We start from the raw sequence: 17,707 nt of genomic DNA, 5'->3' as shown, positions 1-17,707 counted from the left end.
TTACTGAGGAGCACCTTCCGGAGGCAAGGGCTCTGAGCTCTTGCAGCTCTATATCAATAAGCCTCTGTTTAAGCAAAGTAAAGACCTCAAGCTCTGACCGGATGACAAGGTCACTCAGGTTAAAACCAATAGAAGTGATTTTCTTTTCAATAGTCGTGGCTTTAGTTGATGACTGTACACAAAAGCCTTGATACAGCAGACCATGCCATCTTGTTGAAGCACTTGGATCCAGAAGAAGATACCAGGGGATGGGCTCTAGACTGGTTCAAATCATTCCTCACAGACCAGACTCAAAGTGTTGCCATTGGAGACTTGCTGTCATCAATGTGAAACCTTCCATGTGGGGCACCACAGGGCACAATCCTACCCCTCATGCTATTCAACTCTATGTAATTCCCTTAGGAGAAACCATTCATAATTTGGGGGGTTGGCCATCTTCAACATGCTTACAACATTCAGCTCTGTATCTCCTTATCAAAACCTCCTGGTAGAGGTCCTGAATGTGACCTGTTTGCTGTGGTTATGTGGCTAAGAGTAGCTAAGAGTGAACAAATTGAAATGAAATCCTCACAAGACAGAGGTAATGCTGGCTGGAAAGATGGATCCCACCTTTGATGGGATTTGGCTGACCCCTGATGACTCAGTCAAGAGTATTACTTGATGGGATTTGGCTGACCCCTGATGACTCACTCAATTCAGTATTACTGCTGGAAAAGTTAATACAGCTGCAAAAAACCACTCAGTTTAGCCTACTTTCTTCCCAGTTTAGCCCAGAAGAGGGCCTCCTACCTTGACTTAGTCAATTTGGCCACCTGGATCCATTTCTAGATGCAATGTACTCTATATAGGTCTGCTCTCAAAATCAACTTGGAGATTCCAGCTGGTGCAAATGCTGCTGCTCGGTTATTACCAGGAGCTAGATGCGGCATGCATTACTCCCATTCTGCAAGAGTTCCATTGGCTGCCCATCAGTTACTGGCTTCAGTTTAAAGTACAGGCAATCACATACAAAGCCCTTTATAAGGATCACCTCTCCTCCTATGCGCCACCATGACAGCTTCACCTGAGCAGGGCCTTCTGTAGGTGCCACCGTGAAAACAGGCAAGATCGACAACTGCCTGTTCACATGCATTCTCCGTTGTACCCCCACCTTATGAAATAACCTCCCTAATGAGGGTAGGAAGGCTCCCACTCTCCTGGCATTCTGCAAAATATGCAGAATTGATTTATTCAGGAGGGCAGTTTTATAAAGGTAATGGGACTATATTATAAGAGAACAGTTCAGGAAGATTCTTTGATAAAGAGAAATGGACTATGCTACTGCGTATAGTAAGTACTATCTGTTAATGTATGTTTTACCCTACTGTGTAATTTCTGCATTTTTAAAAATATAATGCTAATACTTTTGCTTTGTTTCACCTTTCTTTTAGATTGTTGCTTGGTTTTAGATTTCTGCAGTTGCTTATTGGATATCCCATTCCTAGTGATGGCGTTGATTTACACTGTGCAATCCCCCTTAAGAATCACTGAGAAAGTTGAGCTATAAATAACAATACCCCCCCCAAAAAAAACCCAACAACAAAAAGGCAGGAATAAATATCATAAGGAATTTTTATTTTGAAAATATGGCAAGAGTCTAAGGCACTTCAAACATTTAAATACATATGACTGAAGTGAACGTGACAGGGTTTTCCATATAGACATGCCTAGAACAATGTTTGGTTCCACTGGAGATGAACAGCAAACATTATTGCTACGCATCCTCCAACATACCTCAGAGATCATGTAGACAGTTAATAAAAACCTAGTAACAGTTATGTATAATGTATTTCTTTATTATGGAATAAAAATGTCAAAAATACTGTCTCTTAATCTTCAATATAAAAGCTATACAAATCGGCAGCAACCGTTTATTTCAGAAGAGACCGTGGCTTGTCTTTCACTGTGAAGCCATCAGCCCACCAGCCAACATTCCAAAGAGCTGGCAAGGTAAGCAGTAGCCGCCTTTTAGATTAAACTAAGCATTGCAATGGAACTAAACTATTTCGGAATGATGTTTATGATGCCAACAATCCCAGCAAAAGCAAACATAAATATTAATTAAGAACACCATTTTAAAAAGCCAACAAGATGTGTTGGGGTGGGGTGGGGAATAGTCATAGCTAACAGATAGCTTAAAACACTTAAACGTATGTAACATAGCAGGGGGATATATATTCTGCATCAAAGAAAAATAGGATTTCTGTGCTATTTCCTGAAGGTTGAAAAGATGGGTAAAAGTAGTCAGAGGCCAACAGCTGCCACACAGAGGCAATTTCTTACAACTATTCCCACACAGCAAGTATTACATATCTACCATCTTGCCACAAAATCAGATGGTTTTCTATGCACAACCACAAAACCTTTGCAGTCCTGCAGCAAGTGTGGAAAAGAATGCCTAATCTGTGTGGCCACAGGGAGCAATGTAAAGATTCCACCTGGCAGCCACACTGTGGTGCACTTATGCTAAGTAATATCAGCAAGGATAGTGTCCTAACCCCCCCCCCCAAATTGGTATTAATCTGTCTGCTTTCAGATTGCTGGTGAGCTCAGGCACAATACAATTACATTCAATATCTGTCACTGTAAAACAGTAACTACTAGCAGCTTGAGAGAGGTGGACATTGAGAGTATATATGTATTTGTAGCTAGCAATCAAATGTGCCTCTAAGGGTAGGAGCAGGAGATGGCTTTCTTCCAAGCCTCGGCGTTCCCTGAGAATAAAAAAAATACAAGGGCTGTTAATTTAGGAAATAATTAAGCGTATTACAGAAAGCTACTGGACCCTTCAGCTTACCAAAGACTTCTATTGAGTTCAGGTTCATTGGATTGCAGCTTCATCATCTACTGTGCAAGTATGCAACAATATGAGGGATGCTAAAGAACATGGTTCCTCAGATGCAAGAAGCAAACATCAAGAATGAGCACTGATACCCCGGAGACAGCAGTGCACAAAATACAGCCCATTAATGCCTATCAGTGTGGCCTGCAATTCCCCTCCAGCAATTTGGTGACTCAGAATGCACTGCAGGACTCCAACTGGCTATAGCTCCTAGAAGGGGGCCAGCTCACCAGCGTCAGGGCAGTTGGGTGCCAAAGAAGCAACACAACAAGAGATGGGCAGAAAGTGTTAGGCATGCTGCTGAAGTGCTGACACCTAGGATGTTTTCCCTTTAATATACTAACAACAAAGCCTACAGCCAGCTTTCAAATAATAAAACTTGACTGACAGCTGAAGTGCTATCTCCCCTCTTCTGTACAACCCTGAGGGAAACTGAGGCTGCATGAGTCTGTAACCTGCAACTTATCTATGAAATGACATGGTGATCTTCAACTCATCTGCTTGAGCCCAATGAGTTGCCAAATCCTCAGCATCCCAAACTCTGAAATTTATTGGAGCAGGCCTGATGATGCCATGGTGATATCATACTTTCACAATAAAACCCGCTTAATTCCAGCCAAGTGCGATTCTGGCCTATGTAATGTTTTGAGTTGTGTGGCACAGCCCTGAGAAAACCTCATGTTTTCCCACTTTAGATATAACAGTGTCTAACGAGGTCAAGTGAGGAACCACCTTCCTTATCAGGAGTTCTAACTGCAAGACCCGTCCTTTTTCTTACTTACAAGTCAGAAGTCCACTAATTTGACAGAGTAAACATCCCGATGAAAGATGTCTCAAGTAGAATTGCTACACTGAGGGTTGTAAATGTTGTAAATGAAACAAGGCCAGGTGGGAGTTGAGTAAAGCCAAGGAATATAAACCAACAGTCAGTTTCAAACTACTGGGGGTGAGATGAGCTGGGGTTGGCAGACATTTGGTTGGAAGAATCCAAGAATGTTGAAATATGTGGAATATGCTATACTAGAAATAAGGCCCGTTGTGGAAATAAATACAACGAGATCTAGAAAGAGGCTCTGGGAGAGTGCTCTGGCTTTGGGCAAACAGTGTCAGTCTGCTTTTAAAACATGAACCTGGGACCTGCACACCCCCAGAATACAGCAGGTTCCATATGCAACTGACATTCCAACTGCCTTGCGGGGGGGGGGGAGTTTGACGTGTGGAATGGAGTTAAGTCCAATCAGCTTCCATATGCAAAAGACCAGGTTGTCGCAGCAGTTGTGGTGTGGGCGGGACCCGGGCTTTGCCTTCTGATTGGGGGCGATATATGCTGAGGAGCAGTGCCATCAGCCATACACTAAGGGAGCGCATTTTAGAATTAGAACTTTGGCACCCACTATTCAATTATATATAAGGAGAGATACTCACCGGGGACTGGGTTTTGGAAAAGTTTACATGAGCGTAGAGAAGAACAGCTATATCCTTGTGCCCTGCCTCAAGAGCTATCGAAAGCGCTGTGCTGCCATCCTTAAAAGAAGAAAGCAATTAATGCATACATGTCTATCTAAACCTTTTAAATACTGCAACAACCCTCAGATATTACAAGGTACAGAAATAAAGGTCCTGTTATTCAGCCAGCCAAGACAATGAATCTTGTTTTTCTTAAAGAAACAAACCATTTCATAATTAAGTGACAAGCTCTGTGCTTCTGTTTTATGAGGCAATTCAACTGCCAGAGGCTTCATAATTTCTCTCAACAAGGGAGCGGTACTATTGCTGAGCACACCATCACCAGAAGAATGCTACAAGTAATTCTATCACTTTGTTTCAGGAAGAAAAAAACGAGATTGCTCAGGAAAGATGAGAGGGGGTAGATATGTGGAGAGGAGATAAATGTTAATCAGATATGAGAATTAGCTATGGTAACTCCCGTTAACAGGACAGCCACATTTTTAATTCTAAATACCTCCCAGAGCAGGCTGTTCTTTACAACTATGCCTTTTCTAGATGATGTGTAATCTGACAAAAAGAAATAATAGACTGTGTAAGAATTACAGGGTGGAAGAATGCATTTAGTTCCCCGCTGGAGGAGGAAATGGCTTTAATGAAACATTTACAGATATAGCTTTTATTTCAGCCACAGTAAAAATTTCCTACAGTATGAGTTTTCGTTCTTGCCACTTCCCCTGCTCTTCTTTAGCCTTTTGTTTTCAAAGGTCCTTTCCGCACTAGACCTTAAATCCCGGTTCAACCCTGTCCCCGAACTTACATTCTACACTACACGCAAGTTAACCCCTGTAATTATCCCAGGGTACTTTTGTTTCCACATTACTTTGAGGTCAATCTGGTTTTGCCCCACAACTTGTCCCGGGATAAACAGATACTGTTATAAACAGGGATAAATGCAAGGTACTGTGCCCCGAGTTGAACTCTGATAAAACCAGGGATAAGATCCAAGTGCGGAAAGGACCGTAACAGAAACATTTGTATTGAAGCACTTCAAGGGACAAGGGTAGGGATCTCAGGCACCGTTTACATACAAGTTGAGATCCATTCAAGTCAGAGCACTTCAGGATCTTGTTGCAGGCAAACAATTTTCTCAGGTTGTTTCTGACATTCACAGAGTTGGTTAATTCTCAGGGTCCTGGGCTCCTTCGTGTCTCCTCACAAGCAACACTGAAGACACCACTCTTAAGCCTATCTCCAATGCATCACAACTTCTAACTAAGGTTTGTTTCCTCACAAGCAACACTGAAGACACCACTCTTCATCACAACTTCTAACTAAGGTTTGTTTATTCCCCAATAATTGGGATTTTAATCATAATTTATTCCTTGTTAAGAGTCCCCAGTTACTGGGCTGGAAACAAACTTCAGTTAGTAAAGGCAGACTCCGAAGCCACAACTGAGCTTGACTCTTCTGTTATAAACCTTGGCATGCCAAGGGGAAGTCAACCCTGGCAAGTAACCAGGTTTATGCCAGACACAAACAGACATCTGACCTGAGCCAAGGAATCTTTCTGCATGAGGTGCACAAATCTCAAGGTGGCATACATGGATTTCTAGATGGTCTTTCTCCCAAGTACTGGTTTCAGCCAAGCTTCAGCAATGCCTGACATTCCTTCAGACCATATCCTACTAGATACTGTATATGAATGCAATATACGTGTGTTTTCAAGTGTGTATCATATAGGTACTCTTGCTAGGGAACCAGAACTGGTACAGTTATATTTGCATGGTGTAATATGCAAAATATCCCTTAAACATGCATAAGGGTGGGCAAAAGTGAAATGTGAATTGCTAGGTGTGGGCTCTGGGACCTTTTACTGGCATCCAAGTACTGAATGGTTCATATATGATGGCTAACAATACTATCAACAGTGGTAAGTTAAACAGGTCGTTCTGCAAAGGGGATGGTGGTGGTGAAACAGTAGTTTTTCATCCAGCATGTACACACAAACCAAGAGAGAACTAGCAACTGGTGGTAACCAGCCCCTCCTCCTAATTTCCTACTACCAGCCATGTTAGTCCTTTGGTTCAATCTATCTCTGAACTAGGCCCTCTACTACTAATAGCCAAGTTTATGTAAAGCACACCTGAAATCAGGAATTTGGCTCTTTACTATCAGGTAGAAGTTACATAGGAATGTAATGATGCAAACCTCTTTCCCCCTCCCTCCATTATCTCATAAGGAATACTGAGTCAAATATAATTTAAATGAAGTACTTGGAGCTTGTGGAAAAACTTACGTTGTCCTCCAAGGTTCCATTACATCCAGGTTGAGCTAGCAAGAGTTTAACTATTTCAACATGTCCATGTTCACTAGCACACATCAAGGCAGTCGAGCCCTCATCATCCTGGATGTTGACATCTGCTCCACAGGCCAGCAAAGCTTTCACCATATCTATTCGACCATGGCTCACAGCAAGCATCAGAGCAGTTTGACCAGCCTACATACAAAGTATATGAAATAATTTTATCCCCTGATCATTCTTTGGAACAAAGATTAGTGCAACAGAGTCCTGCCCAGGACGGTGTCAATAGTTACTCCTTTCCTTTCCTGGCCACAGTTGCCCCCCTCTCCATCTACAGTTGCCTTCCCCTTCTTTCTCTTTCACTTCCCTGCTTCGCTCACTGCTGACAATGTCTCCAAGGCCCAACACCAAAACTCCAGACAGGTTCATTGTGCATTGTGGTTTCTACACCAACTCACAATGGCAATCAAACACTGGCCAGTATTTTTCCTACCTTTGCACATGAAATTATATGACTGGTTGTTTTTTAAGAACATACACATAATTTCTTTGGGGGGGGGGGAACAAGATTTTTCTGCAAATGCAAGGAAACTAAGATTTGCAGAATACCCATTTGTAGTCATGGCTGGCTCTGTTGTACTGATTTTCACTATGTGCATGAAGGATGAAAATAGAGATGCCAGACACCCCCCCCCATTGGGGGCGGGGGTCCCCCAAGTTTTGGGTCGTCTTCTCTGCTGTTGGCCTCCTAGCCAGCAGGGGGGAATTCCCCCCCAAACAGGAAAGAATCCAAAAATAAATGCAACATGCTCAACACCCATTAGTGACATAGGCACATCCGTGATGTCAGAGGGCGAGGCTCTGGTTTTCGGGCAAAACTCTTTGGTAGAAGCTAATTCTACCATAGAGGTTTTACCCACAAACCAGAGCATCACCCCTGATGTGCCTACATCACGTCCGGGTGATGTAGGCATATCATATTTATTTCTGGCTTCTTTCCTCCCCACTCCTGTTAAGTTCACACCCATCTCCCGCTGGCTGGTCCAATGGACCTGGCAACTGTAAAGTAATAGCTAGCTTCTGTATGCACATTCCCAAAATAAGATTGGACTTTTCTTAAACAAATAAACAAACAGAGAAATTCAGAGTAAAGACAGACATAATATCAAAAGATACCCCCTCAGCTGCTGAGTGAGCCAAGCTTCATATCAATAACTACAGATATACCCCACAAATCAAATGCTAGCTCAGCCATCAGCCTTGTCCTCATACCATGCTCCAGGAAAGGTGTCTACATCTTATCTGCAAAACCATCAAACACATTTCTTTGTTATCAGTTCACATGCCAACTTATTGACTGAATATGCAAAACAAGGATTGAGGCTTCCTGAAGATATCAGAGTTTGTGTACAGCCATGTTCTGCTTGCAGTTTACAGAACCACTTTGTTCTGAGTTTAGCTGGGAAAAGGAACAGGCGAGTTTGACCTAAATACAATGAGGATACTTCCAGAACAGCCCCACTGCTTTAAGGCTACCTGCTTTCGTACTTAGAATTGTTTGAGCAGTAGAGGTCAAACTCTCCTAACAAGCCACAAATTAAGCAGGCTGCAAGTTATGAATAGATTAATTCATTGTCTCCAGAAGATACAGAGAGAAAACCGGGGTGCTATGAATGAAATTTGCAGATAATGCCTACGTCTTCTTCCAAGATTTTGTTTTAGGAACAACAATTAAAAATGAATATAACACAAATCAGAGACTACTAACCTGCTGGCACTTACTATAAATTCAGCATTTGATCTAAAATAATTTCAGTTATCACAGTATATCAGTGAGATGCACGTCAGGATAATTACTCTGGCTATTATAATAAAATGGGCACCATGACAAAAAAAGCAATTGAAAATCAATCTAATAAAGTGGGACAGAATTAAAACTAATCCTAGATGCAGCATAAGTCTTCTAGCCATCAGGCCACACCTAAAACCAATCCTAATTCTCTGTCTTCTATGAAAGTCTATTCAATTGCTATGAATAATCTGCATTCAGCAGTACCAACCTGACTGGCTTTAGCGTTCACATCTCCACAGGCAAAGAGCTCTTCCACTATTCTCATGTCTTTCTCAGCCTCCACAGCTGCAAGAGCAGCCAGCATAATGGGGGTATACCCAGCCTTGTTCTGGTGATTTACGTTGCAGACATCTGCAGAGGGAATAGATGAGAGTCTCGTCAGGAAGTTGGAAGCCCAGAAGCACCAATTGTGCAAAAGAACTGAATAAACTGTTATTAGAGCAGCCTTTTGGATCCACAGCAATTGTTTAACATAATGAAGATGATTCAGAAGAACTTCCAAAGGGGAAAAGCGGGGGGGGGGGGGGGTGATCTTGAGCCAAGTGAAGAAAACAACTCTCTTTATTGTATGCATGACAGAAGAGCTGCACAGAAGGCACAAAGCCATGCTTCAGGCAACTGCTAAGGCACTGTTAAATTTAAAAGCAATGATTTAACAATTCTATGAACACAACTACGGACAGAATCAACTTTTGGCCAAAGTTTCAAGCATGAAGAGGGAAAACTTCAGATTTATACAGGACAACATCAAAACAGTGAAATGATGGTGAAATGCTGGCTGAAACATACAAGTTTTGCCCTCACTTAAGAACAGGTACACAAAGAACTGCATCATTGTTTTAACAACGCTTTTGGCACGTCTGGGAGGTTCAGAAAATGCTTGCCAATTAAATGGCTTCCGACGTTGAATGGAATCAAATGCATTCAGTTCCCTGAGGAAGTGCCAGAAACCAGTAATGCTGATGCTTTTGTTCAACCCTAGTACATCAGTTTACCATTTGTTCCCCATAATTTTTACAGAGAGACCCCACTGGGCTTACTAATTTGCTATCCAGTAGGCTGGAATGTGCTTCTTTTATTTAAAATAATATTGGGGTGGAAGGAGCTTGTATACTTCAGTAAAATGCCTGGCACAGTAAAATCAGGGTTTTTTTTAATTTTAAAATTTATTTATTGAAGAAAATTCAAACAGTATAAACAGTAAGTAGAAATTTTGTCACAGTAGGTTTAATGAAACACACATGTATTTCTCAATAGATGAGTATTCGGAAGTGGTGGATAGGCTGAAATGGACAACAAAGGAAGGCGAGAACGGAGAACGCTTACATATGCTTCACCAAAGGGACGGTAGCTGATCCAACTAATCTAGCTGATCCAACTAATTTGAAGTCAGCTACCCATTATGGCTGAGGTGGTGGACATTTTTGGATTTTTAGAATAAGTCACGAGCACCATCACAGGGGTGGAAACTAGTCAGAGGGTCAAAAATACTGATTTTACTGACCAAAATTCCAAAAAACTGACCAAATACTGACAAAAAACTGACAAATTGCTGAATAATTTAATGTCAGCCTATTGATAAGCTAGCATTTTAAAAGTAAAACTAGGTCTTCATTAAAAATGATTATCTGGCCTCCACCATCTCGATAGCCAACCCCATAGTCAGATGTGATCCAGATAAAAGGATTGCACACCTTTTTATTGAATGTTTTAAATGAAGATAGGATATTTTCATTATTGTACAAAATTTAAGGCAAAAAAGATTCCCTTTTAAAAATAATCATATACTGCAGATAATAAAACAGCAAAACAGCAAAAACATATTAAAAACCAAACATAAAGTAATAATTATGACAATAAAACATAATTACTGTAAGGTAAGACTTGTCTTTGCTTGTACTTTATCTTTGGTTTTTTGATGAAAAAAGAACCGGCCAGCAGACTGCCATCCCTGGTGGAGGCCATGTCGGTCTGGGCATTAGAACACCCTAGACCGATTGTCCTGCGTGATTTCAATATCCATGTGGACGATGTGGCCTCCACTCAGGCGATGGACCTAGTGTTATCCGTGGTGGCGCTGGGATTCTCCCAATATGTAATGACTCCCACTCACCGGGCTGGACACACGCTCGATCTGATCTTCGCGGCAGGGGTCACAGTGGACCGGGTCACTGCCTCAGCAGTGCCATGGTTGGACCATCATGCCCTGAAGGCCCATCTGAATGTTTCACCCCAACCTTGTTTGGGCAGCATTAGCTGAGTTTGTGGAGTTGCCACAAGTGCCAAGTTGACTCTTGGCAGCCATCAATGAGATCACTCCCCGATGCCCTCTGCACCCTCACTCTAGGCTGGCTCCTTGGTTTACCCAGGAGTTGCGGCTGATGAAGGGAAGGCTAAGATGGCTAGAGAGACAGTAGCGGTGCGCCTGCGATGAAGCCACAAGAACATCTTATAGGACATTTATGAGATCCTATGAGATGGCAGAGTATTATGCGGCCACGATTGCGTCTGCGAGCTCATGCCCAACCCAATTATTTCGAATAATTTGGTCTATGACTGTTCTGCCACAAGGCAGACCAAATGTTAGGGAATTGGACACTGGCTGTGAGGCCTTTGAGAGCGACTTTGCAGATAAAGTCCTGTCACTCCGCCATGACCTCCCACCACAGTTAAGACAGGAAGTGAACTCGAGGCTCCATGCACGTCTTCTAGTCAGGTTATGGATTATTCCAGTCCGCTCAGCCTGGAAGAAGTTGACATACTGCTCTTAACTGTACGCCCTGCTATGTGCTGCCTTGACCCGTGCCCATCATGACTAATTAAAGCTGGCTGAGATGGGTTTCGAGATGCCCTAAGGGAGATTATCAACAAGTCCCTCTCGGAGGGACAGCTCCCTAGGGCACTCAAGGAAGCTGTGGTTCGTCCCCTCCTGAAAAAGCCAACTCTGGATCTGGCCAAATTGGCTAATTACCAACCGGTCTCCAATCTGCCCTATTCGGGCAAAATAATTGAGAGGGCCGTGGCAATTCAGCTACAGAGCTTTTTGGATGACACTTCCATTTTAGATCCTTTCCAGTCCGGTTTCTGCCCAGGCCATGGGATGGAGATGGCACGGGTCGCCCTCACGGATGACCTCCGGAGGCATCTGGATCAGGGCAGATTGGCAGTGACGTTGCTGTTGGACCTGTCGGCAGCATTCGACATGGTCAACCATTAGTTACTGATCCATCGCCTCGCCGACACTGGAGTCCAAGGGCCTGCCTTGCAATGGCTGGCTTCTTTCCTTCAGGGTCGGGGACAAAGGGTGGTGCTAGGGGAGCAGTTATCTTAGTGGTAGCCCTATACTGGTTGAATGAGCTCCCAGAAGAGATCAGGGCCCTCAGGACGCAGGGCCTGCAAGATGGAGCTCTTCCACCAGGCCTAAGGAGCCGCACCAAATAACTTCAAATAACTGAGAAGTGACAGTGCCCTGGTCCTTGGCTTACCACCAACAGCCTGTGCTGTTCCTAAATACAGAGACCAAGATGAGCCAACCACCGATATGGATCATCTGATTACAACACTAGTATTGGTTCTGCCTTCTGTAAGCATTCTTATAAGTACTTACTAGCACTTTATGATAATGTAGAGCTTTATTATTTGTTTTAAGATTGTATATAATTTGTTACATATATGTTTAATCTCTTTGTAAGCCGCCCTGAGCGCACTCTGGCGGTGAGGGCGGGGTATACATTGAATAAATAAATAAAGTTATTCACGAACTCTTTTGTTTCTCAACAGTTTTCTGCACTGCATCCACAAGCATTTTTCCCTTGTCCTCTTCTTCCATTGCTTTCTCAAGTCCTTCTAGCATGAGCTGTGCCATGTTGAATCCCACAATATCCATCACCTCTACTTTCATTGTCTCATGTTTTAAGTGGTTAATTATGTTTCTATACTTTGTGGAAGATTTCACCAAATCACTTTTACTCTTAGGAACAAAGTCCTTAAAGTACTTCATAACTAAACTGAAAACAATCTGTCTTCTCACTGGGAAGTCATCATGTTTCCCCAAAAATGCAGTAATGAAAATGGAAAAACACAAACTGCATTCACAAAAATCAAAGAAATACTGACTTTACTGACCAATTTTTTTAAAAAACTGACAAATTACTGACCAAGATGGAAAAACGGACTTTTACTGATTTTACTGACCATTTTCCACCCCTGCATCATAAAATGGCTGCCTAAGTGGGGGAGGTGCATCAACCACAAAACAGCTGCCAAATGGGGGCTAGATCCAATCACAAAACATGGACAGGTTTCACAGAATGTTGGGAGATTCCAAGCCAATGGCTATGATGGAAGCAGTTCATTTCAAATGGATGTTCTCTAAAGGCACAAAGGCAATGCTTCCGGGACTGTTATGAAGCATCTTCTGCTTTAGTGAGGTGGAGAAAGGCCAGGATTGACTCTCTGCTTTGAGGAAGAAGGCAGTGGGTGCCAAAAATACATTATCAGGTCCTGGAGTGCTCATGGGCACAATGCTGGTGATCACTGCACTACTCCAGTAAGATCTCAGTTACCAAGTGAACACACAAGTGGCAGGAGTTAAAGCTCGAAGGTAATCCTCAAGTTTACAAAGGATAAAAAATCCTGTACCTAATTTGATGGCTCAGTCAAGTGACCAGCAGCCAACTGGTTCATATAGCTAGAAGACAGATACAGAATATGTTTCCCGTATTTTATCTCCTTTCTAGTTATATGAACTAGTGGGCTGCTGAACACTTCAGATTCTTAAAGTACTGCAAAAATCTTTGAAGCTAGCAGCTTCTAGATGTCTTGAGTTCTAATGGTAAAAATGAAATAAACAAGATTTTTATGTCTGCTCTGGTAATTTTGTTTCTCAGACAGCATTCCAGGGTTGGTGATATCATGAAAAGTTCTATTCTTAAACAGAACATTCAGGACCTCCAAGATCAAAAGACCCAAAATTGGAATGAAAAACCCTTGTCTTGAAGAATAGATATCTGAAGCAGCTAGAGAATCAGAACTCAGAAAAAACAGTGATACTAGTTCCCACAGATGAACTGAGAGGATATCTGTGTAAGGGAGGGTGAAAGGCACATACTGCATTGCTATATCCCAGAACGTAATCTATACTCATGGGATACGATAGTATATGTACAGATCAGACAAACAAAAAAGTCACCAGAAAAGTCAACTTACTTGCATTCAAAAGCAATTTCACAATTTCAAAATTGGAGTGGGAGACACTATAATGGAGAGCAGTGTTGCCGTTTCCATCTGCCATATTGATCACATGTCTAAGGACTGCAGGAGAAACCTCTTCAAAAGCAGTAATGTAGTCCCCAACCATTGAAGGAACAGCCGACTTTTGACTTGACACACGAAACCACTCATGTTGGATGGTGTTTAAAGAAAATCTCTGGCAAAACCAAACAGAGAGTTCAAAGATTTGTTCTATTTATAATGGTATGTTTCATACTGACAGAATGTTCATCTCTTTATCCCTTATAAACTAATATCTACCCATTTTGCCTAACTTCTAGCAACATTTCATTATATTGAAATCACTTTGGCTACTGTGTTATACTATGAATGAAGAATTAGTGCATGCTTTATTAGGGACTGAAATTATACTCCATAGCTTTGGAACAAACAAAAATGGGGGTTCTGAGAATGCAGAAGTACTGGTGACAGACCAGGAGAGGAATATCTTTGTCAATCTATTTACACATACACATAACACACATTTGTGGATAGGAGGCCTCAGGAAAACAGAACCACTCCATGCCCATTCATATATAAGGGGTGTTTAGGAATTCCAGAGTACATCAAGGAATGTGAATATGCAAGCTTTACTTTTAATACAGAAATGGAGGATGTAGCAGAAGTTGTGAGCCAATGTAGTATAGTCATTAGAGTATCAGACTAGCATCTGGGAAAACCAGTTTTGAATCCCCACTCTGTCATGGAAGCTTGCTGGGGGATTTGGATGAGGCATGCCCTCTCCACCAAACCTGCTTCACAGGGGTGTTGTGAGGATAAAATGAAGAGGAGGTAGAAGGATAACTATGGAAGTCATTTTGAGTCCCCATTGGGGAGAAAGGCAGGGTATAAGTGAAGTAAATAAAGTTTTCATGTATGAGTGTGCTGTAATGAAACCTAACTCTATACAAGCCAGAAAAAGGGGGTAAGCAGCAGTACATATGTTCCAGTACATGAAATATTCATTTGCCCATGAAATCAAGATCAGAGTTAGCCATATTTGGATGGATTAGAGAGTATGAAAGTTAAGATCTTCTCCCCTAGTCCCTCTGTCTCTGGAAGCCACATGAGTGGGTCTTTTCTGTAGTGGTCTCCTCCTCTTCCATCCTGAATTGTCTAGTTTCTAGAATCCATGACCATGATGTGTAATTTTAACAAAATTTACTCGTGGTTAGTTTTATTCAGCTTCATATTTAAAATAGTGCTCTATTGCTGTTCCCACTATTTAGGGTTTCTTGAAATTACAGTATTTCCTGATGACAGAGATCAGTTCCCCTGGACAAAGTGGCTGCTTTTGAAGGTGCACTCAGTGGGATTATACCCTGGTTTTGGTCTCCCCACAAAGGTCTGTCTTCCCAAGCTTTATCCCCTTCCCCCCGGATCTCCAGAAATTTCCCAACCCGGAGCTGGCAGTCTTAATACCAGCAGTATAAACCCTTATGGTGACATTTATCTGTGTTTTCACAACATTTTCTTATTAAATGTGCCGTAATCAGGCTGAAGGAAAGGGTATTTCAAAACACATGAGGCTGAAGTGCAGTATTAGCCAAGCAGCTCTAGTCTGCCTGTTTGCACAGTACAAAGCACACTTCAGTCAAACTCCAAAACAGAGAGACAGAAAGAACATTTATTTCTATGTTTGGTAAGAGGCAAAGTACATTCCAGATCAGAACATAAACGTTGCACTTTCCTAAATCAAGTGGAATGTTAACTCCCTCTCCTATGTGCTTTCCCATACATATTAAGAGTACCCAGTTGAAAAGCATGACACTGCACTCCGGAGTGCTGGTTTTAACAACCTGAATGTGTTGTACATATGTGGTCCTGAGAAGTCTGTTTCATGCACTCGGGTTTTTTTTTTTGGCTGCAACAACCACCAGCATAGCAAAGTTGGGAAAGGCGTGTGGGCTAAAGACTGGGCTAAAATTAACACTACAGAAGCAAGGCCACATTGTTCTAATTTAAGGGACTGAATACTTCGCTTTAGTATGTCAGCTCCCTGCTGCATACAAATGTAGTGTACCACATTCCAGTCCCTGGAGAGCTTTGGACTCAATCTGCAGGAATGGCCTGGGAGACGAAGCACCCACTATTCCCAAGGGTTTCTCTTCCATGGTCTGGCCACATATTGCATCACATGATCAAGACTCCAAGAAACAGCAACCGTGTGCAAAGTGCATATTTTCTTTGCTCCTTTAGGCTGCAGCTATATGAAACCAGCAGCTCCTGCTTCTCTTGTGCACCCCAGCTCTACATGCAACAAGCGATTAGGGCTTGTGTTTTATTTATTTATTTTTACAAAGATGCATTGCACTTACTATCTCTTTACTGGCCATTGCCTTTGGGTCATCAATGCTGCTTTTAAGCAGATGGCACGCAGACAACATCTTTTCACTCAACTCATATCTGAGGAAAGAAAAAAGCCAATTTTAGATGATTGTAGTTGTTTTTCAAAACAAAAGCACACATCTCATTCCTCCCACTCATTATTTGTAAATAAATAAACAAAGCAATAAATATATCCTGGCAACAGGAGTCAGTGCAGCATGAGTGCACATAGTACTGACTTCATGTCAAGAATACATGTCTGGTCCCACAGGAGGGCTATGTAAAACACTCCACCCAAAAGTCTTTTCAGAGGCATAAAATAAGCATTTTAGTAACTCCCCACCACCACCTTTAACTCCCCACCACCCTCTCAACCAGTGTAAAGGCACTCAAAAACAAAAACAAAACAACTGGGTAAAAGCCTTTCCATAAACTAACATTCCTGATGGATTGTTACTGGATACGTGGATGTGACTAACCCTGTCAGCACAAAGACACAAACTTTGTGAAGCGTCATGGAGACCAGTTTCGCCACAGAGCAAGAAATTGGGCCATTTCTGGATCAAGATGGATTAAGATCTATCACTGATTCCATGAATGCATATTATAAAACATATTCCATACACTTGGGGTACCTTTTTCAAGGTCTACTCCGGTCACTCAACTAGTGTGTCATAATCTTGGCAATAATTTCTAATGCATGTTTGGTTAATGAAGAATGCTGCTATCAGTTGCACTGGATCAATTAGAAATTATTTCCAGTAGTGATGTGATTCTACAGTTCTGCATAATATATTAAATTATGCCAGCTAATCAAACAATGGACGTTTTATTACAAATAATGATAGAAACATTTAAGAAATGACGAGTGATTAAAATGTATTTATTGTTAAGTAAATATTACTTGATATTGGTTTGAGAACTACTAAAGTATCATAGCTCAGAAGTGTCTACATTCATTTTCTGTCACTGTTAGGATATTTTGTTTGCTGTTTATTTAAATATCCTTGACATTCTACACAGAGCAAAGTCTTCTCAGCTCAATGGGCATCTCATTGTGATTTAAATCTGTAATCCATATTCCTTGATTTAAAATACTCACTGTGCAGGAAATAATAAAAATAAGACATATACTCTCTGCTAGGCAGAGTGGAACATGTCTTGTGTATCTCTTAATATAGTTTTCTAGAGGATCATTCTTTAAAAATACACACAACATAAATCCTGTCCAGGAGATGTAGCACACTGAACTACAATATTTACATGACTTAGGTTTTTAGGTTCTAGCTCCCTTACTTATTTATTAAATTTGATTTACTAGGCCACCCTTCCCTACAAGTAGGGCTCAGGGCAGCTTACAACAAGTAATATGCAATCTCATACAGCCTACACCCCAAATCAGCAGAGGTTATCAGAATGGAGAATCTTTAGTAGGTCAGTGAGCAGAGGTCATTTCGGGGGGGAACGCGGGGGAACGCAGTTCCCCCGGGTGAGGTGCAGGGGGCAGGGCACATGACGAAGCCCCGCCCCCTGCTTCCGGCCGCCCCGCTTCCAGCCCTCATTCAGCCAGGAGGAGGCAGGAGAAGAGGGAGGGTAAGTTGCTCCCCCCCCGCCTCTCCCCACC

The 17,707-nt window shown here is 42.0% G+C and overlaps 1 protein-coding gene across 3 annotated transcripts in view; it reads right to left on the bottom strand.

Moving 5' to 3' along the window:
- Positions 1–1,592: 1,592 nt before the first annotated feature.
- The window catches only part of KANK1 (KN motif and ankyrin repeat domains 1), an 82,584-nt gene continuing 66,469 nt past the window's right edge, over positions 1,593–17,707 (bottom strand). For all 3 annotated transcript variants that reach the window (XM_015426067.1, XM_015426083.1, XM_015426076.1), the window contains 6 exons: positions 16,074–16,161; positions 13,693–13,912; positions 8,693–8,835; positions 6,627–6,827; positions 4,307–4,405; positions 1,593–2,753 (listed from right to left, as the gene is read on the bottom strand). In XM_015426067.1, coding sequence (XP_015281553.1) covers positions 2,688–2,753; positions 4,307–4,405; positions 6,627–6,827; positions 8,693–8,835; positions 13,693–13,912; positions 16,074–16,161 — 817 coding nt within the window. In that variant the 3' untranslated portion in view covers positions 1,593–2,687. The remainder of the gene's footprint in view (positions 2,754–4,306; positions 4,406–6,626; positions 6,828–8,692; positions 8,836–13,692; positions 13,913–16,073; positions 16,162–17,707) is intronic.

The sequence above is a fragment of the Gekko japonicus genome, unplaced genomic scaffold, assembly GCF_001447785.1.
Source record: "Gekko japonicus isolate JY-2015 unplaced genomic scaffold, Gekko_japonicus_V1.1 scaffold31, whole genome shotgun sequence".
NCBI classification, from domain to species: domain Eukaryota; kingdom Metazoa; phylum Chordata; class Lepidosauria; order Squamata; family Gekkonidae; genus Gekko; species Gekko japonicus.
This window is presented reverse-complemented; position numbering and strand designations above follow the sequence as displayed.